Source organism: Spea bombifrons, chromosome 2 (assembly GCF_027358695.1).
Source record: "Spea bombifrons isolate aSpeBom1 chromosome 2, aSpeBom1.2.pri, whole genome shotgun sequence".
NCBI lineage: Eukaryota > Metazoa > Chordata > Amphibia > Anura > Pelobatidae > Spea > Spea bombifrons.
In genome coordinates this window covers 129,366,725-129,393,966 of record NC_071088.1, presented here as the reverse complement: position 1 = coordinate 129,393,966, position 27,242 = coordinate 129,366,725, and the positions used below count along the sequence as shown (strand labels likewise).

The 27,242-nt window shown below is 39.9% G+C and overlaps 1 protein-coding gene across 6 annotated transcripts in view; it reads left to right on the top strand.

Moving 5' to 3' along the window:
• The first annotated feature begins 5,362 nt into the window (after window positions 1-5,362).
• Window positions 5,363-27,242, top strand: part of GRIA4 (glutamate ionotropic receptor AMPA type subunit 4) — a 161,990-nt gene continuing 140,110 nt past the window's right edge. For 5 of the 6 annotated variants that reach the window (XM_053456478.1, XM_053456479.1, XM_053456482.1 and 2 more), the window contains exons 1-2: window positions 5,561-5,966; window positions 7,502-7,660. In XM_053456478.1, the coding sequence (XP_053312453.1) occupies window positions 5,879-5,966; window positions 7,502-7,660 (247 nt within the window). In that variant the 5' untranslated portion in view covers window positions 5,561-5,878. The other variant, XM_053456480.1, reaches the window with a different exon arrangement.

The window sequence follows — 27,242 nt, the reverse complement described above, 5'->3', positions numbered from 1 at the left end:
CTCAGATAACACAAATTCACATCCTGCCCAAAGTGTTAATGTTCCAAGAACATGTACTTACAAATACATGCCTACTAACTGTCCTGCTTTGCGCTACAGTCCTATTTTGCCATCTCCTATTTCATTCTCTGGTGTCTGACACAGGAGAATACATACTGCGCATGCGCAGAGTTGTGCGCATGTGCGCTACCTCCCAAGAACTAGGTATAAGAACGATACTTTCTACCAGACCTTAACAAAAGTACTAAATGCCCCGCAGGAGGGCCAAATTCTAATACTAAATTGTATAGCAGGGGTGTCTTACCTGTGGCCCTCCAGCTGCTGCAGGACTACATCTCCCATACTCCTCAGCCGGCCCCTTAGCTGAAAGAGCATTATGGGAGATGTAGTCCTGCAGCAGCTGGAGGGCCGCAGGTTGGACGCCTCTGTTGTATAGGCTGCAAATGGAGTTACAGAATCCGCTGGTGAAAAAAACGTAAACTGCATTCCTTTTTTTTAAAAAGAAAAACAAAGTGATATATATGCATGAACCTAAAATCTGATAAATAGGGAATAGCAACTTAAAATGTAAACGTTTCGGGAAATAAAAGCATGCGCAGAATGAGTTTGTGCCATGGAACAATCAGCCAGGTGCTCATGGATACTCAACACAAGTTATTTGCCATAAGAACCTATGGTTCTGTAGCTCTATCAACCCTGAAACACTTTGAAAACTTTTCCTGCAAATGATAAAGATGAAATCGGGCGCCCATTTTTTAGTGCCGCTCGCTGGCCTGTTCTAAACCCACCAGCCCAGCCTACCTAACCTGCTCCCTACACTGTCTATCCTACCGCGCTCCGATACAGACCTCTATTGAAGACTACCTAATAAGCTATACTGTAATGTCTCCTGCCCTAAAACCAATAACCAGCTACATACCGTATGTTTACGGACCATTCCATGCACCGTCACCCAGCCCTTACATCAATTATTCATTCCAGGGCTATTCTCTCAAGCAGGGATTTGCAAGTGAATTGTGGTTTCATTATGGACGGATAGTCTTACAAGGAGGACTCCGCTGGCCTTAGATATCTCCTCAGAGATAGATTCATCTCCGAGGAGATATTCAGAAATCTCACCAGTATATGATATTCTCCAATGGGCAAACTTACAAAATCAGCAGGGGATCAAACAATTTTTTCCTTCACCGTATGTTTTGTTGGTCTGCGCTTCTCTGAGAAACATCTCTGTAGAACAATCCCTCCTAAAAATGAAAAGCCGAGGTCAGTCGTCCATACGGTAACGTAAGTCCTGTTACATTACACTATGTTTGTCAGGAGCTTTGTTAATCGTAAGTACCTTTAATCATTCTGCCCTGTATTGACCAATAAGTAGCAGATGGCAAAGCAAAACAATTGATTTCTTTCTGATTGTTCAGTCGATGACTCCTCCTTGGAATTTATTAAAGAGAATGATTTATTAAGTGCATCTGGGTTCATTTTACCATCTCTCTTTTCTGGGATTTTTTTATTGTTTTGTTTTGCAAACTACCAGGATTTTAACTTCTTTACTGTATCACTTTCTGAAATGAGATCTTGATCTTCCTGTTAAACTCATTTTCTATGTTTTTCCACCCAATGCTTATACTTATTGGAATTCATCTTCCATTTTAAAGTGGCAGTAAATTGTGTTTTTACCTTTTTTATTGCTTTTACCGCTGATCATTTTCCACCACCCGGTTTCTCTCCTATAGAATGGTGGCCACCGGTGTCCACAGTGTGCGGTCTCACACACAGAAGCGATGATCTGACAGCGAGTACTGTTGGCCAGTAAATGGAGGATTTAGCTTTTTTACTTGGCTTATAAGGAAGGTTTGCCCCCTTATAGAAGCAAAGGTCTTTTTTTCATTATATTGAATGGAACCTATTTAGAGAGCAGCAGGGAATCGCTGCTCCCACAGAGAGATCCTTGGTTCCATTCTAACTCAACATCTTAACTGATGTCTGTCAAGCAGTTGGGAGCACATAGGAGTGTTTCACATAATCTTTCTCTTGCTGATCTACACCAGTCAAGTCATCTAGCTGTGGGACAGTCCCACCTTGGGTAATTCATATGATTCCATACTTCACAGCAGAACATTGATGACTAATGACTTATATTAAATTATATGAATGAACCAAATGGTGCAAATATGCTTTGGCTTACCATTTTTGTCTATTAAATTCATTTTTTTAAAAGTCAGATATTTCTGTCTCCCCCCCCCCCCATTGTGGATATCAGCACTGTAGCCTCTCCATCTGGTGCCATTGGATGCATAGCTGAGCCTAGGTGGGCTCTTGTTAACCATTTAATCGTATCCCCAGTATCTGTGCACATACATGTTATCCAGTCATCCAGCACTTCTAATGAAACTTCATTCACTGAACCAATAACAGCTGAAACATAGTTACATAGTTAAACAGGCTGAAAAAAGATATGCGTCCATCAAGTTCAGCCTTTCCCATATCTGTTTATTTCTTGCTGTAGATCCAAAAAACCCCCCCCCAGTTTGGCTCTTTCCAATTTTGCACAAACTAGGGAAAAAAATCCTTCTTGACCCCAGAATGGCAGTCAGATCTCTCCTTGGATCAAGAAGCTGTTTCCCCATAATTTAAATATTATATCCCTGAATATTATGTTTTTGCAAGTACATTGTTTTCACGCAGACAAGGACAGTAAAATTAAAGGCATTCCCCTTAAATCCTTGTATTTTATTCCAGGTAACGTTTCCTGGAATTTAATATTTTTAGCACAGGAAATACGCTGATGATGTCATCGCAAACACCATTTAAAAGCCTAGTAATGCATTTACAGAAGATAGATGTCAATAGTATCAGCTTCAAAGGGCCTTGTTCCCTAAGAAGCTCTAGCGCCTCCTAAGAAATCTCCCGACCTGGTCCTGATTTATTCAAAGCCACGCCAAAAATATAACCACAGATTGTGTGGCATTTTATGAGATGAATGCATTTTATTATAAACTCACATGAAAACTCCCGAGTAAGTGAATACACCCCTATATATTGTGCAAACATTTTTTCACAAACCTTTTGACAATTTTGTTTCGCTGTTACATTTTCTGTCTCTTCTGCCAAGAAGATTCTATATTCCAGCCTAAGACTAGCCTCATACAAAAGAAAAAGTTTAACTTGGAGCAGCAATACAAGTGGTTTATATGAATAGCCAAAAATAGTGAATTTAACAAAATATAGAATGCCATATTTTTTGTTAAAAATATAAAAAGTGTCCAGCTCTAGGTAAATACCAAAAATATCTGAAACCACTTGCCATAAGTACACAAAATGTATAAAAGTGTCCAATCATAAACAAATAATAAATAAAAATCAATATATCGACGATCCAAAGTTCCTGCAGCTTCAAGGTTTTGTGATACCTGCTGCAAAAAAGAACAAAATCGCCAAAGGAATGTAGTTGTAAAATAAACCCTCTATAAATAGATGAATATTCTGCTTAATTAGGTTCAGGGCTTTGCTCACTTGGGAACTTTACACTTGTTGGCCCTTATTTAATGCAGTGATATCTGTGCTATGTCTCTATGTGGTTTGCGTGCACAGCTTCTCAATAGGTTAACGTGGCTACTTATCTAAAGACCTCTTCTTCTTCTTCTAATTGTGCAGTATTGAATCTAATTTCACATTTCTCACAAAATCACATCATACGAATTAAAAAAAAATTGGCCTTTAGCAACAATCTCTCAACTTATGTTTAATGCACAACAAGAACTGAACGCATCAGTATTACACTTAGCTTGTACACAGCACTTGTTCTTTATGTTTAAGTATCGCCTAACCATATCTAGCACTTAACCCATATTGATGTCTTAATCCTGATGAACCAATATATTCCTATGACTTTTCAGGCTAACTCTTAAAAGTTAACCCTTTGATGTCTGCTTCTCATGGTTTGGATTTTCGATTTTCAGCACAAACTCCGATAATTTTTATTTTATTGTAAAAAGAAATGAAATTAATATATTTAATCCCTGATATTCATCTTTCGTAACGATTCATTCCTACACTCTTTTAACCCCTTATGCGCCCCTCCATAACTAATTATACAAATCGGCATACCATATTTTATCACGTGGGGATCGTATTGTGTCAACTTTGAATAAATAAATTCTTTGAAATCTTTTTTAGTAAAATGCCACCCTCTCTAACGACCAAATCAAGCTCTATGAAAGATGACTTTCTTGGTATCCTGGAATTTTTTTTAAAAAAATTGATACAACTTCCTATTTTTATCTTTTATTCCAATCATTTTGATACCTGAAAAAAAAGTGTATTACAAATTTTGTATTAACTCAAGAAATGGCCAATTCTTATGTTTGAATAATTTAGATCGGATTTTGGGGGACAAGTTCAATTTCAATAAAGTACAAATTCAAAGATCGTGCAGAACTTTTTGTTGACTTTTTGATTCCGTATGATGTTGGGTGGATATTACTTTAACTTTTCTATATTGAAGAGTCTGCTAGGTCTATGGCACGGGGGTGGGGAGCTTTACAGGACAGGGTCAGCATTACATTGCTTAACAGAATCCAGAATGAATAAAGAATAAATCATCTTCTGCAGAACTTCTTGCGGAAATTAGTGGTCGGGAATCTGTCAGGCCTCAACGTACATTGGATGTGAGTTCTAGGGAGCTTTTCCAGGGTTCCAAGCAAAAGGTTGGTGGAACATGTGAACATAACACAGGTCATGATGTAAATATCATGAGATAAATGCCATGTCACGTGACTTAACTATCAACCCTGGGGGCAGAATTTTTCCACGACAGTTTCTGTGCGGCTTTTAGTCCACCTCTTGTCCCAAAGTAACCTCACAGCTACAACTACTGCTTGTAGCTATAAACCCATCTTCCACTGACTTACACTTTTAGTGACAGTATGATCCTCAAATTAACATTTTGTGCGTCCAATTCCCCTACGTTACAACATTTAGAGAAAACAGAAAAAAAAAATCAGAATAAAAACATAAGCCGTGTTTGCTAAAAACAGAATTTAAAAAAATTGGGAAGGAATTATTCCCTTGTGGATTTATTTGTATGTTTGAAACGCAGTATCATGTTCCATGAAGACATTTAAATGTCCCAAATAGTGAAGTTCGAACGAGCGTGATGTCTTCACCGTTTAATCGCCACTCTCGTTTACAAAGGGGGAATCAAACTACCCCCTTTGACAAATCAGTCATATTTGGGTATATTAAGAGGCTGAAACGGTTGACCTTGTCTAACCCTCCTCTCCATCCTCGCCGGGCTAGCTCCCCCCCACCCGTTGAGCAGGGAGAGGTTTGCTGCAGTGGCTCTGTCTACATCGCGGCTGCTGTTATAGATGAAGCAGAGAGATCCAGACCCGTCTGCCTGAAAGCCCCACTGCTTAACGGGCTGAGAATGATTAGTTCTTTGTAAAGCAGCCCAACCTCCCACACCGTCAGCAGTGCAGGCATTCATGTCCTTGGTACCCAAACCAGAGTGACAGAAGCTCAGGCAAGACTGGATACAGGGGAAGAGAAGTGGTAGGAAAGCCATAAAGGAGGGGGGGAGCATTGCTTTTGTATGAGATGGGGGGGAGAGGGAGATAGCGCATGTCTCATCTCTCAGTGTAGCCACTAGACGCTCCCTCCACCACCATCTTGCATGTGCAACATTTCCAGCCGGACATCAGCTCTCCCGGGGCTATGGAGACTGCGGGAAATATCATACTCAGGATGGATTGCTAGACTCCCAGCTACTGGCTTTCTTTCTGTGTTTGTGGTTTCAGCCTTGATGCTTCTCGGCAGCATCTAAGAGAGAGAGGAGAGAGAGAGAGAGAGAGAGCGAGAGAGAAAGAGAAAAGAGAAGATGCGGATTATTTGCCAACAGCTTGTCTTGTTATTCTCTGGCTTCTGTGGGATTGCGATGGGTGCCTTTCCTAGCAGCGTTCAGATAGGTAAGACCGGCGTGGACAGATGTCAAAGTCATATGATCTCTGATGAACCAAACTTGTTTAATACACGGGGGTTTAGTTTGGGGTACAGGGGCTAACTCATTAAATGCATCCGAAACTTGAGAAATGGGTAGTACCGCAACAGCTGCAGGTGTCTCATTGATAAAGAAGTTCTCGTAGGGAGATGAATTCTTTGCACTGCACCAGGGCAACCTGCCATTCATTCATAAAATCACCATTCACTCGCTCGGTGCATATGTTAGGAACTGGATTATCTAAGCTGCTGCAGAACCTCTCAGCTGACAGATTCATCCCTGCTCTTTCTGGATGGTAAGGAGGTGGTTGACACTTTTAGCTCAACGAAAGGTTCCGCAGCACCCGATGATTTTCCATGTCTGAACGGAGCCGTAACCCGTCACTGTAGTTGAAATGGTTAAAATCACTCAAGCCCCTAAGGGCAGTTAACCCCTTGTGAGTCAGGCCAGGCTGGTGCTGCATTAGATGCTAGGCGTATAAGGTTGTGTGGATGCTGCAGTAGCACTCGTTGCTCTGCCGTCAAGCTCTCTATCTCTGTAACATCTCTGGTCGGCTTGGAAAGTTGGACTGAGGTTTACTATTTTTTGGAAGGCTTGTTCCTCAGTTCTATTTTACTTGACCCTTTTTTATTCTCCCGGCGCATCTATTTATTCTTTCCAGCTCAGTACTGCATCGTTTATCCACTGTATTTCCGAGGGGGGGGGCGTTAATAAGATTCTGAGAGCAAGCTGATTCCTCCATGTATAATGGGGAAGCTGCCTTCATTCAGACCGAGTGCGGAAGTTAATTCCATTCCCATAATCATTTCTTGCGAATCTAGACGGAGTGAGCGAGTTGTAAATCAGATTCACAACAAATGCATCAACCCTATTCCTGATTGCAAATATCTGCGTGATAAGTGTTTTAATATTTATGGGAAAAAGAGACGCTCCGAGAGGTCAAAGTGATTAGAATGGGCATAAAAGTGTCAAGATATGTTATTAAAACATAATAAAACAATCAATGGACATCTTGATTCATAGCATGTGACCGCTCATGTATGTTAGTATCTTACCAGTACAACGCTAGGCATCCTGTGGCTCCCCGGCTCTCGTGGACTATAGCTGCCATCACTTCCATTCTTTTTATTATTTTTTTTTGGCTGGCTGAGCATTTTGAGAGTTAGAGTCCAGTGCAGCCCTGGTGGCAGAATTTGCCTGTGACTGTGTTGGAGTCTTGGTCCATTGCAGTCAGGGGCTGCATATCCCTGCGCTGGGTAGAAGTATAACATAAATTAAGAGGATTTAACGACAAATCCAGTTTGCCGTTTGCTATAATGTCAGATGGTCTTTAACCATTTGAATGCCGCAGGGAGCTTTGCACATCTCTGCAGCATTCAAAGCGTTAAGGCAGTAGGATAAAGGAAGCCTTGAATGCCCCTGCTTGAGATCATAGGTTCCATCTGTATTTAAATAAATCTGACTTTGTCTCCCTCCTCCTCATTTTTTTTTTTGCATTTCTAGGTGGGCTTTTCATCCGAAATACAGATCAGGAATACACCGCTTTTCGATTAGCAATTTTTCTTCATAACACCAGCCCCAACGAGTCAGAAGCACTTTTTAATTTGGTTCCCCATGTGGACAACATAGAAACAGCCAACAGCTTTGCCGTGACCAATGCCTGTAAGTATGAAGGCAAAGTAATTTGGAGAAGTTCTGTTTTAACCCCTTAAGGACAATGGGGGGGGGTCCCTAAACCCATTGAAAACAATGTATTTTGAGTACGGGCTTTGTCATTAAGGGGTTAATGGCAAAACAGCTGGTATGTTCTAGCAACATCATTGCATGGGAATACCCATTCGCCTTTCACATGCCCTAAGAATAAAAGGGAAATAAGCTACGGGACGAATACTTGGTAGCTCCCGACCTTACAAAATCCGCTCGCTTTCACCGTGCCGACTAATTGAATCTGACATTTCCTCGGTAATGCGATGCAGGCACAAACAGACTGTGTGTGTGTGGGGGGGTGATTTTGGAAAGAAAGGGGGCCGGAGAGGTGACATTATAAAACAGATATCCATTCTCACCCACTGACTAGACGGAATTATGTCTCTAGTGGAAACGTCACACACACACACACACACACACGTGAACAGATCAGCAATTATACCCTACACATAGTTACCTCATCTTTCACCCTTAATCGCTCATCCCATCCATCCTTTTAAATGAACCAATGGAATTTGCCAAAATCTGCTGATTATAAGGAAATCTGTGCACCCATGCGAGAGAAGGCCGTTCATTTTAGAACGCTGTTAACAATGATTTCCTCTGCTAACGAATCGCACGCAGAATATGCTATATATACCACGATCTGGAACGTATACTTTAAAACCGTATTGCCGCGTATGTTCTGATTGGGTCTTTCCTTATATATCATACATATTGTTGTTAATAATATTCAGAATTTATATAGAAAATGTATCTTTTTTTTATTCTGAATTACAAGAATTACAATGTCTCAAAGATTAGCGCGTTGTACCGGAGGACGGCGATGAACAAGCTGCATTAGATTCACTTTAGGGGAAATATTAATATACGCCACGTTTTTGGCAGGCATTTGGTTTGGTAGCTACTCAATGGTAGAGAAATTACAGAAGCAGTGATGCGGAAGGTTATTTTTCTAAGTAGGTTGACTCTGGAGCTGGATCTGCTGATGTCACTTAAGGCTGCCCCGCTCTTAAATTCTGGGTTGTAAATGTCCGTTATCATCACGTAACGCATACATCCTCCGAACGCGTCTCTATGTATCCATACATTGATGCCAAAGCAAGTTAGAATCTGATATACTTGGTTTCACAAAGGACACCACCTGGAAGCATTACAGCGCATTGAGACATTAACAGGGTGTGCAGTGCAGCATATTGTAAAAATTATTATTATTATTACTACTATTATTAATAATCATTTTATAATTTCCCGAGCATCTGAATACGCACATTTTTCCGCACAGTGAATGCTCCGAAAAAATCCCTTCTGTTATTTGATCTACATATCCACAGCACCCAAGGCACAAGAGACAGATGTATCACCCCATGCATTCAAATAAATACATTTTACTAGAAAAGATAGGACAGAATGAGTTAATTACATGTGTCAGTCTCCTAAAAAAATTATTTTATAACATATATATATATATATTTTTCTTAAACTATGGAGTCATCTAATGAGACAGCAGATAAGAACCATTTGGCCCATCTAGAGTCGCCATTTTCCCCCTGCTGTATTCAGGATAGCCTTATGGATATCCCATATACCTCTACATTCCCTTCACTGTATTAAATATGGGTGAATTAATGGCGACCTTGATAAAGGAAAGGATTTAAACTATTTTTATTCTTTCTATATGCAATAAGGCAATTTCTGAGTATTTCACTATAGGATCATTTACTATACAAGCACAAAAAAATGTGTATTGCATCAATAACAGTGATGGGAATTTTAAAGAAATTCTTTAATTCGGCTAGCCATTCATCACCGGTATGATGAATTAAATTTAGGAGACTATATCACAAAAAATACGAATGGCCAAGTTCAGGGGCCGCTCTAGGTTTTTTGGGGTTCTTAAGTGAAAACACTTTTCGGTGCCCTATCTTTGGCGTGAGTAATAAATAGAACAATTCTACCTAAAAGGCACATTTTAAATATGATTGTATTACAGTGATAGAGGAATCCATGTCAGTCTTGTATAGGGCTCTCTCCTAGGGGGCGCGTTAGGCCAATGAAGACCCTGGGCAATTGCTTCTTGCTAATAGAGTAGCGTCCCTCACCGAATGAAAAGTACCTTTATGACAATTATTGGTTTATTATGAAGTTTAAGCCTTAAATCAACAGGGTAATAAAAACGTGTACATAAGTGTGAGCTCCTGGGGATTTTAGGGCATAAAGCGAGAAGATGTTGCTTAAAACAGGTGTTGGTTGTGGTTGGTGATGTATGACCTGTTTGTGATGACCTTTGAAGCTCTGAGGTTGGACTTTTATAAGAGGAAGTGACATAAAGGAAGTGACATATATAAAAAAGTGATTCTGGTGCAGAGTTTGAAACGGGGTCCTATCACCAAAGCGCCCAAATCACATTTCACGTCTCAAAGCGCTCTAACAGCACTCAAATGTTTGGTTCAGGTGGAAGAGCGGCGTGATAAATGGGTTCTATGCCACGCCAGCGCCTCCTGTCTATATATGACCTATGGAGATTGTGCGTTGGGCCAGCAGGCTCTTCTTCTGCTTGTTCTGCATGTACTTATAAGTCGGCCTCTGGCTCTGCTTGCATCGTTATTTGCTTACGTTACAGAAAAGGCTTTGTCACTCAAGTGCTGGCTTTAGGGTATTGACAGAGGTCCCAGAACAATGTGTTTCATACAGTAGGACCAGAAGATAACTGACTGGCTCTTAGTAATTTGTACTTTCACAGCATCTTGTTAATCCCACAGCATTTTGTGTCTAATTGCTATTACAATGATGTATATAGATATATATATATATATATACAAAGTCTGTTGGCATCCAGGGTTTGTTTGTACCTTAAAGGGATCCTCCAGCCATCACATTCACTTTAATGCATTCGGCAGCTGTGAGGTCCCTTTAAATTTACAAATGCATTAAGTATTCCGCGGAATCGTCCCATATGCATTTGCCCCTTTTTGCCCACTCCCTAGCTTTTTTGAGGCAGGATAGGTGTTCAGCCATGAAATACACTTTCTGCTAGTCATCTCCAACCCCCCCAACCCCCTCCATGTACATGCGCAGAAAGCATTCCCATTGATTTCAGTTGGAGTGTTTTCCTGCCAGTGGTGAAAATGTCGGAGGAGAAGGGGAGCTGCAGCTTCTACCTAAGGTAGGTATTTTATTTTGATTACCTACTTAAAAAAAATGCATAATAAAGTACTCTTATTTAGTACTTTAATATGCATAATTCTTTGGAAAACCATCCTGGGACATTTAAGCGCCCTCTCTTTTTAACCCCTTAAGGACAATGGGCGGTCCCTAAACCCAATGAAAACAATACATTTTGAGCCCGTACATATACGGACTTTGTCATTAAGGGGTTAAACCTAAATGCCCCAGGATGGTTTTCCAAAGAATTATGCATATTAAAGTACTTTCTGAGTACTTTATTATGCATTTTTTTTAATATTTGTAACTGAAAAGTAAGGTTTGGTGGAAATTATTTAATTTTTAATTTGATGGAAGTTGTTCAATTTGCTCACATTTTGCAGTATTCTTGTACACCAGTATAAGCGCATACCAATATACGTTTTTATAACTCCTGGCATATATCCCCTGCCTAAGATTGATGGGAGTTGAAGTATATATGGGAGCGCAATACTGAAAAATCCATACAATGTAACAGACGTTAGGTGTTTCCCAAGAAAAATTGAAGACTTGTAGTCAGCAAAAAAAAACAAACCCCACAGTACATAAGTTTTCTTTAGCCACTGACAGCCATTAGAGGCCATGAATAATTTAAAACGGATTTCACTCCGCAGAGCTATCAAGCACAAGAATATTCATTTGCACTAATATTATACGTCCCGTGGGAACTAATCCTTTATGAAAAGCATTGATTGGTTGTGTTTAGTGGTAAAATCAATAACAAATTAAGTACTGGTCAACGTATTGCGAGTTGGAATTCTAGACAGAAGCGTGATTTGCCTAAGTACCATCCATGAGGGTATATGTTTCCGTTTGGAATCTCCAGTCGTTCATCTTCTCCTCTTCCTTTGGCAAGGTTTTCTAGATCATACGGGATGCAGATGTTCTAAGAATCTTTTTATGAATCAAAAAGTAAAAGGTTAAGCCGAAGTGAATACTTAAATGGTCGAAGGCCAATTGATTGGGGTTTATCTGCTCAAAAAGTATTCCTAAAAAAAAATATAGTACTTGAAATTAGTGGAACTAAAAAAAATTATTCAAGGTTGGTGTAAAAATAAGGCTTCCATGTAGGCGCGGACTGGCCGTTTGGCACATCGGACAAATGCCGAGAGCATCTTAAGTCCACCAGACCTCCTGCTCCAGGGGCGGCAGTGTGCAGTCACTGGCTGGTTGCCCAGGTGGACATTATGTGACCATAAAACATAATGTGTGGCTTGTCATATCCAGCTGTCGGATGAACTTATGTCATTCGGTGGACGTCGGCCTTTAAGTTCCAGGGCCACCTTGTCATCTCAAGTCCAGCTTTACTCCCAAGGGGTTTCAACTTCTTTGGTTATTAAGAAGAACACAATGTACAAATGTTAAAAAAATAATAATTCAAGGTTAGTGTAGAAATAATGCTTCCATGTAGGTGTGGACTGGCCGTTTGGCACATCGGACAAATGCAGAGAGCATCTTACGTCCACCGGACCTCCTGCTCCAGGGGCAGATCAGGAGCTGCAGTCACTGGCTGGATATGCCCAGGTGCACATTATGTGAGCATAAAACATAACATGTGACTTGTCCTATCCAGCTGTCGGCTGCACTTATGTCATTAGGCCGCCAGCCTTAAAGTGCCAGGGCCACCTTGTCATCGCCAGCCCAGCCCTACTCCCATGTGGTTTCAACTCCTTTGGTTATTAAGTATCCCTTCGAAAGAATCAGGTTGCGTGATTTTATGGTGGTTTTGTTATAGAGCGTTCCTGGGTTCCATTGCGGGACGTATTTCTCCTGTTTTATCTTTATACTACGAGCTAAAAAAATACATTTTTCAAAGACATGTTTATAAAAGGATTTATGTTTAACTGAGCTGAAGATGACCAACGTTCACTTTTATTGTGAATTTTAGGATCTATTACAATAGCAATTGTAGCAGAGGAGTTACAGGGAGATGAAATATTTCCGCTCGCACGCTATGTATTCTGCAGGTCCAGCTTTGTGCTTCTCTCAGGGGAATGTTGCTAGATCCTTCTTACTGTATAGTTAAAAAATAATCATTTCAACTAGTTAAAAAATCCTAAAATTGGTAAATCGAGATATGTGTTCTTCTAGGCATGTATAGTTTGGAGAAGGGGGTGACATTGAAACAATTAAACGCGTACAAGAGGGAGCAGCCTTGGTCTTAAACCAGAGGGCTACAGGCTTAGTAATGTAAGGAACCGTTACGTCACTAAGAAGGTAGTAGATAAGTGGAACATCGTTCCAGCGTAAGTTCTAGAGGTTTAAACTGTGAAGATTTAAACATTGATAGGATAGGCATATGGCTATCTGGAATCTAAGATAAGACTTATCACCAAATAGGATTTCAACTTTTTACCCCAGGAAAAAAAAACTAGGAAACCTAGATGGGTGTTAATGGCTCTAATTCTGTTTCTGCCTCGGGGTGTTCACCTAGACGGAGATATCTTGAAACCAGTGGGTTCTAGAGGGGTCGGCAGGGCCTAATGATAGAATTAAGAGGATCTTAAGATTTTATTTTAGTCTGTAGGTCTAGTTTGCTTGTTAACGTGATTATTAACTTCTCTGAGTTCTTGGTATGTATTGTTTTATTCTGCAATACATTAAACAGTATTATATGACCAATAGTAACAAAACTGACCAATTCATTCACAAAAAAAGATTTTCTTGATCTCACTATTAATATATATAATTTAGTAATCCCTAGACTCGTGTGTTTTTGGTTGTCCTCTATGCCTGCTTTTCAGAACAATCATCTAATATCACTTTAAAATCACGTATGAATGCAAATATATAGTCAGAATCACATAGTATGTCCAACTTGACGCCCTGGCCAGTGATTTGAAGTTACTATGACTAAGAGGAACAGCCACCCAGCAGAAGTGGTAAAGGCTAGAACACTGAAGGAATTTAAACACGCGTGGAATAGGCATAAAGCTACCCTGAATGTAAGACGAGACCAAGGACTGATTAGGATATGAGTCTTTCCAGCAGGGGAAACCGGCAGATTCTTTTTTGTAGACGTTGTCCGTGGTGCTGAAACTTGCTGCTAGTTGGAGCTGTGGATATGAGCGAAGGAGATACAGTAACTCAAAGTATTTACTAAAGAAGAATTAGCAACAAATTGCCTAAGTTTACACACTTATATACTAATTAACAAACTTACTAATTAGCAAATATTAGGAGAAATATATTATATATATATATATATATATAAGAAAAACATTCATTATATGACGGTTCTAGATTTTTGGGGTGCCCTAATCAAAAAGTTTTACTGGGGCCCCATCTCTTATACAAGTATTAAGAAGAACAGGAACGATACGTAAACTGAGGATACGATTACCCCCCCTTAGACCCCCCTTAGACCACTGGGGCCCTACTGAGCGGCTTAATCTTCTTCTATGGTAGCGCATTTATTACACTGCTCTTAACAGCCCTACTGAGGGTAGTTTTGCACACCCCGATGTAGAGGCAACGTCTTGTTCTCTAGCTACTAAGAATTACAACTCCCGTGACGTCCTCTGAGCGGAAATGTAAGAGGATTCCTATCTATTTTAAAGCCTACGGTACTACTGGGGGTAACAGTCCACAAAAGTCAGAACGAAGGTATTGTGTCTCTCCGCAATTAGGATTTATGCAGAATGGCTGAGTATAATAGGAGTCATAGTTCCCGAAAACGATACGACATTGAGAAAAATGACATACCGCTTTGCACACATTTTTTGTGCTGAAAAGATAAAAAAAAAATAGGAACAGCAATTAAAATCATTAAATTTAACAATTTTAATTTGAGACATATATGAAAATTCTTTGGCAGAAATCAAATTATTTTCCGTGAATGATCAAATAATGGTGTGATTTGTATAGGAATTATAGCCTTCTGATGAATAAATGTGACCTACTAGGAAATTTACCATGACGTTCTTTGGGTGGAAAGTAAGAGGCTACAGTGTTAAGCTGTATTTCTCGCATAAGCTTTTTTTGTGCTAGCAGACACTTATTCTAATAGAGTTTTGTCACTTTGATAAGATCACAAAAGCACAATGCCCCTTTAATAGCGCAGAACAATGTGCACGGCGGGGAGCAGCCTCTCATCCAACATCATGTGGCTTGGTTCTTGCAGTACAATGCCTTTAAGCAATGGAGAAAATCAGAAGTGGGGGAGGGTGGGAAGCAGAGATGTTCTGCACGGAAAAGATAGGAATGCAGAAAAACAGAACGCAAAGGCAGATAAGAACCACCAGTCACCTAGTCCGACCATTCTGACCGGATGTAATCCCCCAACCTTCTTAGGACCTTGGCAGTGGTGTATTTACCTTTGGCGTTGCCCTTTGCCTAACCTAGCGCAGTGACCTCTCGGAATCACTGTCCTTTCTGTTGGGCGTTGGGATATCACGCCATATCACGCGGAAGGAAACTATGGACGACAGCCCTCCATAATGTTAATGAGCTGGTTGGGGAGATCGGTGATCTCCCCAGTCAGTCCATCGCGTGTTGGCATTACAGGAAGCTTGATTGTCCAATAGGAGCCCTGCGCCTAGTCAGCCTTGGCCACAATATGCCACTGGTCCTTAGCCTTGTCTCCCATTGTGCGTCAAAGGTAATACTAAAGCAGGGCTCTCACAGGCCCACCGTTCTTGCAAGGTGCTTGGTATGAGAGTGCCACAAGGCTAGATCATGGGTGTCCAACCTGCGGCTCTCCAGCTGCTGCAGGACTACATCTCCCATAATGCTCTTTCAGCTAAGGGGCTGGCTGAGGAGTATGGACGATGTAGTCCTGCAGCAGCTGGTTGGACACCTCTGGGCTAGATGGTAAGCTCATGGTGGGAAGGGTCTTCGCCTCTTGTATCTGTATGTTTAAGTGTATCTCTGTTATGTACGGAATTATTTAACGGGTGGTTATAATATACATAAGAAAGATACAGGGCTGGCAAATAAATACGTTACTGCTTAATAAATAAAATAGTAACAATAATAATTCTTTACCTCTTTTGTCTCTGTCTTTAAGTGGAATAGCCGTCTGCTTATAAACGTATTCCTATACATTACTATCAGTACTAAGCACAAGTGTATATTATACCCAATATTTTATGGTAGTAAAAGAAGACGGATATGTCAAACACCGATTTTATGAGCTATATTTCACTTTTCGCTATTATTTGCAGCAGGGTATTTGTATATTTGCCACCCTCATATAACTAAATATATAGATAAATTATCTAATCATATATCTAGATAAACAGAAATAGAGGGGGGAGGCCGAGAGTGAAATAGAAAAAGGAGGGGAAATAGTAAGAAGGCACTTACTGTGTACCGAATAACAGAAATATGAAAGAAATACAAAAACCAGCAGAGCTCAAGGTTAAAATGAACTCATCACTCTGATGACGTACATTTTTTGAGTGACAGGTGCTTAATTGGCCAATTACATAGCCGATCGATGTGTTTCTTGACCATATGGCAATGAAGGGGTTACGCTGCAGGACTGGATCACTTTTCAGAGCAGCGGGTCAGCTAGGCTAATACACTAATGCCGTATACCGTCTGATTATCTGTTTCTATATACATTATTGTGACCTTCAGAGCTGTAGAACATCGTGATCCGTTAATACCCAGCAAACATTCGGAGCGTCTGCAAAATAGGGACAACAGGGGAGGCAACTGGGGCACAGGGGTTTGGGTCCAAAAAGGAGACTGTCTATCCTTTACAGGGGCGAGTGGGAGATACATAGTACATAGCGCTGTCACAATAGGAAATGGTATAAATATTCAACAAGCACAATCTAAAATGATAATAAAATTAACTTAAATGAAATAAAATATAACATACTGGAACAAAAGGAGAACTGCTCTTGTGAGCTTACAATCTATTAGAGGGTGGAAGAGGAAATGAGAAAGTAGAAGAGGATCATCGGGATTACATATCTATACATATGAATGAATGCATTATTAACCCCTTCCAAGCATGGTATTGGATAAATCCTATATTGACTGCATTAGAATACAAGACATGTTCGGATTCACAGTAGCAGTATACGAGCGTGATCATTCTTTCACAGATTTAGAAAATATTCGGTATTTAGTATTTAGAACATGGGAAATACTGGATACTCTTTCTGTTAACCCCTTCAAAATGTGTCTGGTATAAACGTGTGTATGTATGCATGTATGGATATATATATATATATATATGTTTGTATTTATGCTATCAGTATATATATACATATTATACACATATCATCTATCTATCTATCTATCTATCTATCTATCTATCTATCTATCTATCTATCTATCTATCTATCTATCTATATGTGTGATTCTGCTGTCATTATTTTCATTGTATTAATCATCACACAATTATTTAATTTTCAGCACGTAAATATACCTGTTCTGCAGGCTTATTCAGCCCGTGTGTACTGCTCATGCGTTCACCAAACCGATATATGCGTTAAGAAAACATATTTGTTAACAAAAAAATCTCCTCGCATTTGTTTTGTGCAAAGGCTGTGTAAAACCTTCATCCCAATGAGGCATAGGCAAACTGACTAACAAATGAATGAACATATCTCATGTCCCCGAAGCAAAATCAGAGCAGAATCCTGCAAAAATCAATTGTCTGATGTCTGCAGGACACCGGCATCCATGTGATTGAATCTACTAGGCTGACAAGGGCTCCGAAACCACAGATGTATGCAATTTTCCAGCCTAATTAAAGCTAGGAAGTCAGGATTTAATCATCTCGGAGCAACCTTGAATCAAAATATCCTAACATAAAGAATTTGTAGTATTCATTTAAAGAGCGAGTGCCACATCTTCATAACTGAATCCAAACAGGGCCAGCCCTACCGTGCGGGAAAGCCAGAAGCTGGTACGGGGCGATGCCATGGGGTGCATGTAGAAGAGAGCTCTGGAAACAGTTCAATAAGAGCTCTAGACAGAACAGAAATCCTAGGGCCATCCCTGAATCCAACATTAAAAAAAATAAGTCTATCGCTGGTGTTTTTTTCTCCAAAGTTATATTTTTCTTTCTCTGGCATCCACAGAGTCCCAAGGCTAGCCCCAGGGGCTCTCTCTCCTGGTCCTCATAGGAGAGGGCATGGCTGAGATAAAGGGACTGGTCCTAAATAGTCCTTAACAGTGTCCACGAGTAGGGGAACCCTAGGCAGGGAGTGAGGAAGTGCCACTCCGACATATGGAGATCGAACACACTGACCCATAGGCCTGGTAATGCGCTCTCTTTTCTGGAGCCTCCAGGGGAAACATAGAACTATATTTCCTCAAATCTTATTTATTCTTTCGTCTTGTCTTTATATTCCGGACAGCTTTATTCATTCATTTACATCTAAGCCTCTGATCCTCTAGTTTTAGATGATGACCTCTTGTCCTAACATTTCTTCTCCTTTTGAAACAAACATCCATCTTGCACTTTGTTAAATCCCTCTACGCATTTAAATGTTTCTATTTATTATACAAAACCCAGGAGGACACAACCATAGTTCAGCAATAAAAAAAAGAAAATAAAGAAAGGCTGCTGTAATCTATACAGGGTTTGCTCCCCAAACTACGACCCAATAGTAAACGTAACATGTTTACATGTCTCCATTACTACTACTACTACTATTTATCATCTACTCTCTCTTCTCAATTGCAAACTATACTAATTAAGATTTTTTTGTTTTTTTTCTCGTAGATATTAGCATTGTGCTTGTTGTCACTTTTCCTACTTTATTAACTGTTTGGATATTGGTTATTAATGTTTTATGAATATTTTTCTTTTCCCATACTGTTTTTACTTGTTACCACAAGTACCCTTAAGTTGCACCTACAAATGAATAAAAAAACACAAATAGCATTTGTCACATTGAAACAAATGGTAGATGGAGAGACATGGTGAATAGATATACCGTATTGGCTCGGATATAGGCCGCCCCCGTGTATAGGCCGCACCCTAAAAGTTTTTTTCTTTAAAAAAGCACCAAAAAAACATGCTGCCACTCTGTCTCCCCCCCGAGATATGCTGCAACCCCCCCGAGATATGCTGCCACTGTCCCCCCCCCGAGATATGCTGCCACTCTGCCCCCCCCCCGACTTACCAGAGCAGACTCCCGGGTGTGTTGCGGGGCCGGCGGGGGACATCTACGCAATACGCGTATACAAATTCCGGTGCCAGCACTCAGCGGATTTGCCGCCACCGGAAGTTGTATACGTGTATTGCGTATATGTCCCCCGCCGGCCCCGCAAGACAACCGGGAGTCTGCTCTGGTAAGTCTTGGGGGCAGAGGTAAAACGCATCGTGCGGACAGTCACCGGCTACGGCGATGCGGCTAAACAACCTCCGCTGCCGGAGGCTGTTTACCCGCATCGCCGCAGCCGGTGACCGTCCGCAAGATGCGCTTAGACAACCTCCCGTGCCGGCACCCCCCCCCCGTGGGAAGTGCTGGCAGGGGAGGCTGTCAGAGTATCAGACAGTAGGATGCAGGTCCCCTGCACCGCTGCGGGGGATCTGTATCCTAAACCTGCTGCCTGCCCGGCGCCCGGAACTGCATGTCCCGGGCGTCGGGCGCTAGACCCCGAAGACTTAAAGTGGGGGGAAAAAGTGCGGCCTATATTCGAGCCAATACGGTAATTCTCGGAACTAACAGAATCATGGAAACATAGCATTTCCGTCACCATTTTTGTACTCATCATCTGTCAATGCCAATACTCTAGGTGAGGTCTGTCAAGAGATCCGTAAAGCTGTAAATACCCCTAGCTATACAACCCAGCACCCTTCCACACGCATGCTTTCTCAGATGCTTTATTGCATTGCTTGCTTACCTCGAAACAATGACTGCCCAGTTGTTCTGTTTACTCTGACAGACCAGCACCCCAATACTATATTTTGCTTTCAGTTTTTGTCCCAAGTGCATACGTTTGCATTTATCAACATTAAAAACTCTTGTCAATTTTTGTAATTTACTTGCATAGGTTGATGTCATGCATTGACAATCTTTGACTTTGTAATTACTTGCTCATTGCACAAACGGCATCATCCTGATTTGGGGTTTGTACCCAAGGCTGACTACGGATACGAGTATGTGTTGTTAACGCTAGAGATATATGCTGTGTTGGAACTTGTTCGTTACAGCAAGGGCAGACTAGCTGGGTTTAAAAAATGGTATCTGCTGTCAAATTCGATGTTGTTGTTTTTCTATACAATATAATTCTGGAATAGTGAACTATTTTTTCTTTCTTCTAAGATGTGGGTTGTGGCAGGCAAAATAATAATTGCTTTATAAAGAGTAGCAGTATCCCTACCCTTTAGGTGTCACGTGTGAAAAGACTGCAATAGTTACATCTGTGTATGTATGCTTCTTCTCTCACCAAACACACCATATTGTAATTAACCTGATTTAAGGGATTAGGAGCCGTACAGTGTGAGCACAGCAAGAAGGCAAGTAGCATTGTGTGTAACTAAACAACATGATTCCGCTGAAATATAAACTGGAGTATAAAACCACTCGTACCTTGCTTGTTTATTATAAAGGCAGATAGATAGATAGATAGATAGATAGATAGATAGATAGATAGATAGCAATAGATTGCTATGAAGTGGTTAAACAGATTCTGTCACATACCATGCAACACCAATAAATATATAAATCTACTTGACCTGCGTCTCATTGGTGACACACCGAGCGGCACCATATGCAAATGAGCCGCCCTACAATGCAGAGATTATTTGCATATAGTGATTTAATGTGATGTAATAAGTAGGGAACAGTGCTAACAAATTATACTATATTCTCCACCTATTTTCTCTTGACGGAATCATTTACTTGCAGTTTTGTTGGCACAAAATATTGATCGCTTGCAATTTCTGTAATCAATGGTTCAGGTAGCTCGGGCCTTTAAAATGTTCTGTGTGGGGTTGCTCTGGGTACGCATGCATTTTAAAGACGCCTGTAGAACGCATTTATCATAATGGCTCCAAGCCAATGGATTTTCAGACAAGCTCAGGGACATATATAATCTAGTTAAACACCATTGCTCTGGAAGGATACATCCCTTATACCTTAGGGAACTGATTAAAGTCTTTATACATTCATACACCCTAGCCTTATTATCTGACTTCAGTTCATTCTGCCCTGTTCATGATTCCCAATTTTATATATTCCACATTATGTTTTATATCTATTACTGGTTTCCTTTCATCCACCGGCCTGATGCTCGTTCTTTGCCGTCACTGCCTGCCATTGCCTGTACTATTTATCTTTATTTCTTGTGCTGAGTCTGCACTAATCCAGCCCCAATCTGCTCCCTTTTCTATTTTGTGTTCCGCTTAGTGGCCCGTTCTCCTCATCTGCAACTTAATGATGAAAACAAAATTCTACTGAAACTCCATAGTTTTAACTGCACCGGTATGATGTAACGTAGACATTGACGGCAACCATCTGATCTTTTTCCTGCTGTAAAGATTCAAATATTAATCAGTGCTTGTTCTCTTTACAGATTCAGGAATTCTTTATTCCTATCTCATATATTCATGTATTGTATTAATCTTCTGCTGGGAAGCATTTCACTTATCTACCACCCCTGCTTTAAAACTTTTACATTACTAATCCTCTGAACCTCTAGTCTTAGATTATGACCTCATGTTCTAACTTTTTTCCTCCTTATTCCGTCCCTATTGTTAAATCAGTGATCACCCTTTTGATCGCCCCCTTGGACTATGCTATTGTATTGCTGAAAATGAAGAAGACTTTATTTGGGCAAATGTGATTCTTTTATTTTCTATTCATTTGAATGGTTAATTCATTTGGGTGTCTTCTCTTTTTTTTCCATGTTCCTCTTTCTCTATTTCCATCATCTCAACTGCTCCCCTGATTCACCATTTTAAACCATTCTTTATTGGGAAAAAATAGAATTTTCTTGACTCTGATGATGTCAGGCTAGAAAACCCAGCAACTCCTTTCAGAATTAAATATAGAAATTAAAATTATATATGCGAGACACTTTATTCTGGAAAGGCTGATTACAGGGAAGGATAAAAAGAGACAATAAAAGTCAGAGAATGTAATTCTAAAGTCTTACACAGTAATTAAATGTAAATGATATAATATTCTATTGTAAATCTAAACCGGAGTATGTATGTGTATGTATATGTATATATATATATATATATATATATATATATATATATATATATATATGACACTGTCTAACTCTGATTTAATTTTTTTGCTTAAATACAAATGTGTTTTTTTATTAAGCCTCAGAATGACCTTAGAATTAAATTAACGGCACAGCTGGATTGAGAAAATCTTAAATGGTTTGCAATGTATCCTGACATGATCGAACGCTCTGCCGAAGGAATTAACAAGTATAACAATGTAACAGGAAACAGAAATCAAGCCAATCATTTGGTAATGAGGAATATTTGTGAAGCGACCCCTTCTTTTTTTTTTTTTTCCTTTTCTTCAAAAAACACTCAAATTATTCCTATTGCTGAGGACACATTACTCAAACAGGATGAGTCCTCCTTTCTTTTTTCCAATGTAGTTAATCATAGTGTGGCCTGAATTGTAATTTGGTTTCCAGGAAGACATGAAACAGAAATTTTTCATTTTCTAATCGATCTTAGGAGTAGCAATTCTTCACTCAAAGCTCCTACAGCATATATGTCATTGCAGGGATTTTTTTATGTATTATTTTTATTAGATTTTTTTGACTGAGAAAAGAATATATATATATATATATGTATACATAAATACTGTATATAGCAACAAGTGATTAGCGCTATATATATTTTCTTTCATTTTAAGTGTACATTTTCCCTTTAAATGTTTAATCTGATCTCCAGGGCAATTTCCAGAGCCCCACAAAACGCTGGGGCCCTAGCATTCTGACAGGTTTATACCTTTCATCTGTATATGTATATATGTGTGCTTATGTATGTATTTCTATGTGTGTGTGCATGTATATATATATATATATATATATATATATATATATATATATGTGTGTGTGTGTGTGTGGTAGAAGCATTATTAAACACTCATCTACAGACACCAGACAAGCCAGAAGGCTTGTCTTTCCCTCAGAAATCTCATGGTGCTGCCACAACCACAAGGGATTCTGGGTAGGTCAACAATAATCCCCTTTTGCCTCTAAATCCACTTTATACACGGGTCTCTTGAAAGTCTGGTGTCTGTAGATGAGTGTTCTACTACCCCCTTAATTTTAAGTGGAAGGGTTTTCCCATCACCTTTACCCACCATAACTTATGTAATGGTGTATATATATACTGTATATGTATGTGCATATGTGCATGGGTGTTTATATGTATGTGGGGGGGGGCAAAAGAGAAGTTTGAATGAGGATGAATAATGTAAAAGGCAGGCACGTTAGATAAAAGAAGAAAAGGAAAGTGAGGTAAAGATGCCAGCAAGTGTGGTACAAAATAGAGATAGGACGAGAGAAATAGCCAAAGAGGGAGGAAAGAATAGAACAGAAGGAAAAAAGATGCAAGAGGCAGAAAACAGATAACAAAAGGAAAAAAAGAGCCTGCTAAAGGCAAGAAATAAATCTAGAGAAGGGGCCCTTCCTGTAAAATTGCTCAAGGGCCCAAAGCTCCTTAATCTGGTATTGCTGATCACTCTGTTTATGGCCTTCCATAGTATAGTAACATACATTTACATAGTACATATGTATTTACATACATATGTATTTACATAGTAACAGTAATTTAGGTTAAAAAAAAGACGTAAGTCCATCAAGTTCAACCCTTCTACCTATCTTCCTATTTTTCATCCAAAAAATGGGCAAAAAAACCCAATTAAGCTTTTTTTTATTTTTCCTTGGATCAAGAAGCTCTAACATATTAATCCTTATAATATCAATTATAGCCTTGTATGTTCTGCTTTTCTAAAAAAAAAAATATTCAGACCCTTTTTGAAGGCATCCATTGTATTTAGTAGCACCACCTCTCTTGGCAGTGAATTCCATATCCTTATTGACCTTACTGTAAGGAACCCCTTCTTTTGTTGTCTAATATGTTGAATATACATGGAATTATACCGTTTTAACTTACTGTGTATACATTGTTAAAAAAAAAAAACATCTAGTGGAAAAATGCAATTTTGTAAAACAATCTTGATAGCAGGACAGTGCTTGTTCTAGATCAGCAGTTCTGGAATCGCAAGCTGTGGTAGCTGGAGAGTTCGTTTTAGGGATTTCAGTGCATTAGCACAGATGGGTTGATTACTGGCTCAGCCATTTCAACATTTACAGCTGCAAGAAAGCAAAAAATAAAAATAAAAAAGTGGACAGGTTTTTTGGATCAGAGCTAAAAAAGTTTAGTACACAGTCTTCTAACTAGTGAATTGTACTTTTTATATGGAAAATCCACGAATCAGCTAATTTGATCCAAAAAGTGCCCGAATATATCCAAAATCTGATAATTAGAAAAGCAAACAGGACTATAAAAGATAGATAAAAAATAGATAAAAGGTTTTGTTACAGGAACTTAAGGGCTTTATTAAAACCATTACCCTGCAAAGTACATTTTCTTTTATCTTGTTAAGGCTAGGTTTCCACTTGGGTTTTTGTCCTGCGTTTTTTTCTTGATGAAAAACGCCAGGAAAAACGCCAAGAAAACTGCCACTGCATTCTCCTGCGTTTTGGCGTTTTTTCTGGAGTTTTTTCTGGCGTTTTAGCCTTTCTGTGGAAATTGCTTTTTTGACCTTAGGCAGTTTTTCCAGCCTTTACAAGTTAGAAGTTTCACCCAGCTAAAAGGGATTTGGATAAATGGCAAGTATCTGCCCTCTCCTGATGTCATTTACTTGGTAGAGTTCTACCTTTTGTCTCTTTTCTGTGGTTTGTAAGGCATGCTTTATTCCGAATGTCTGCTCCTCTAGGAAGATTGGCCCCAAATGATGGTGCAAATTGTTTGCTGTTGCTTTTGGCAGGCAGGATCCAGTTAATGCGTCTGGTATGTTTGTTTGTAATGGCATGTTTGTTCCAAATGGTGTAAAATTCAATATGAACTTTGTTTTGTGTGAAACTGTTTGTTTCCAGCCTATTTCTCGTAGGACACACAGATACTGGGTCCATCCTCTGCATTGTAACTGTGGAAAAAAACGCCATAAAAAACGCCAAGGCAAAAAACCCACATGGCTTTTTCATGGCGTTTTTTCTCTCCCATAGACTTCTATTTGAGAAAAACGCCAAGATTTCCTTGCAAAAAACGCCAGAGTGTCAACATGCTGCGATTCTGAAAAACTGCCACAGAGCCCAAAAAAGCAGAAAAACGCCAAAGAGGACTGAAAAAACGCCAAACAAAAAAACGCCAAGTGGATATGGCATTGTGCGATTTCCTATTGAAGAACAGCTAACATCTGGCCGCAGCGTTTTTTCACTAATAAAACACCGTGTGGCTGAATTGGCGTTTTTGTGGGTGTTTTTAGCAACAAAAAAAAAACAAGTGGAAACCTAGCCTAAAAGGGACACGTGGTCATCCTGTGTTCAATGAATGTTTTTCAGGACAAGGTTCCTTTTAAAGAGTAGATACCATACCTAGCGGTTTTACTTTTAACCCCTTAACGACAATTGCCGGTCCTGGCACGACACGGAAAAGCATGTGCTTTACGACAATTGACGTGCCAGGACCGGCACGTCTTTAAACGGGTGCAGAAAGCGATCTACTTTCGCTTTCTGCACCCAAAAAGCGTTGCTGAATGCCTCGACCTCGAGGCATTCAGCAACGTCGCGATCGGCACGAAGGGTCCATCTCTGGCCCCTCCACGGGGCGTCAACATCCGCCATACTTTGTATGGCGGCGGGCGCCCGTTTTAAAAGCGTTTAGGAGGCGATCAACGATCGCCTCCTAAACTTAAATGGTGTCGCTGGAATGCCTCGATCAGGAGGCATCCAGCGACACCAAACACTTACCTTTCGATGGGCTGTGACCGCTCCGGAGAGCGGTCACAGCCGCAGCTGCCGGTGATCTTCGCCATCAACCAAGATGGCCGCCGCCCTGCAAGAGAAACAAACAAGTTTTAAAGTTCGCTAGACAGTCTCCAGACCATCTAGAGAACTCTGGCTCCACTTGCAGGTTGAATACAGGTACTGCATTCACCATGCAAGTCAATGGAGCCCAGCTTTCTAATCACAGTGTGATTAGTAAAAATAAATTAAAAAATAAAATTAATAATAATTAGAAAAAAATAGTAAAAAACCAGTAAAATGTAAAAATCATTTCCCACTGATGTCACTATCAGGGGAACCTCCAAGTTGAAAAAAAATGTTAAAAAAAAAATTAAAAAAAGGCAAAAAAAAAATAAAATATATATATAAAAAATATATTTTTGTGAGCAAGTCCTAAAATTAGCATATTAGCTTAAAACAATTCTCGCATGGAAAGAGTTAAAATACTGGCATATTAAATGCCCGTGGGGTGTCTACTTTTAAAAAAGGTATGATTTGATGGGGTAAATTGAATTGGCCGGGTTCAACAATGTCCCAAATAACACCGGGGGAAGGATGGCCACACATCTAATTTCCAATTAGAAAAATGCACACGTACCAAATGTGGCCTTTTAGTTCCCCCAAAAAATGACAAACCCATGCATGTGGGGTATCACTGCATTCAGGAGATGTTGCTGAACACATTATGGGGTGTCGTGTGACAGCGGCATATACCAGGAGCTGTAAATTCATGCATAAAGTAGGTGTGTGTGGGAAAAATACACACACAAAAATACTACTGCAAACTTTGAAAAAATGCTGGTGGTAAAATGTGTGCATGCAAAGAGTTAAAATACCAGCATTTAAAATACCCTGGGGTGTCTAGTTTTCAAAAATATATGGTTTTGTTGGGCACACTGAAATGGCCCGGCTCAAAGATGTACCAAATAGGGCATGGGCAGTGGATCCCCAAATGCCAAAGTTCAACATTGAAAAATGTGCATGCCCCAAATGTGGCCCTTTTGCCCCCAAACAGCCAGGCAAAATCATTCATGTGAGGTATCACTGCGCTCAGGAGATGTTGCTGAACACATATTGGGGTGTTTTGTGATAGTGACATAAACGAGAACATTTTAATTCATACCTGAAGTAAAATGTGTGTGACAAAACAAATGCAAAAAAATGACTACCACAAAGTTTGACAAAGACTGGTGGTAGATATGGTGCATGGAAAGAGTTAAAATACTAGCATTTGAAATACCCTGGGGTGTCTAGTTTTCAAAAATATATGGGTTTATTGGGCACACTGAAATGGCCCGGCTCAAAGATGTACCAAATAGGGCATGGGCAGTGGATCCCCAAATGCCAAAGTTCAACATTGAAAAAT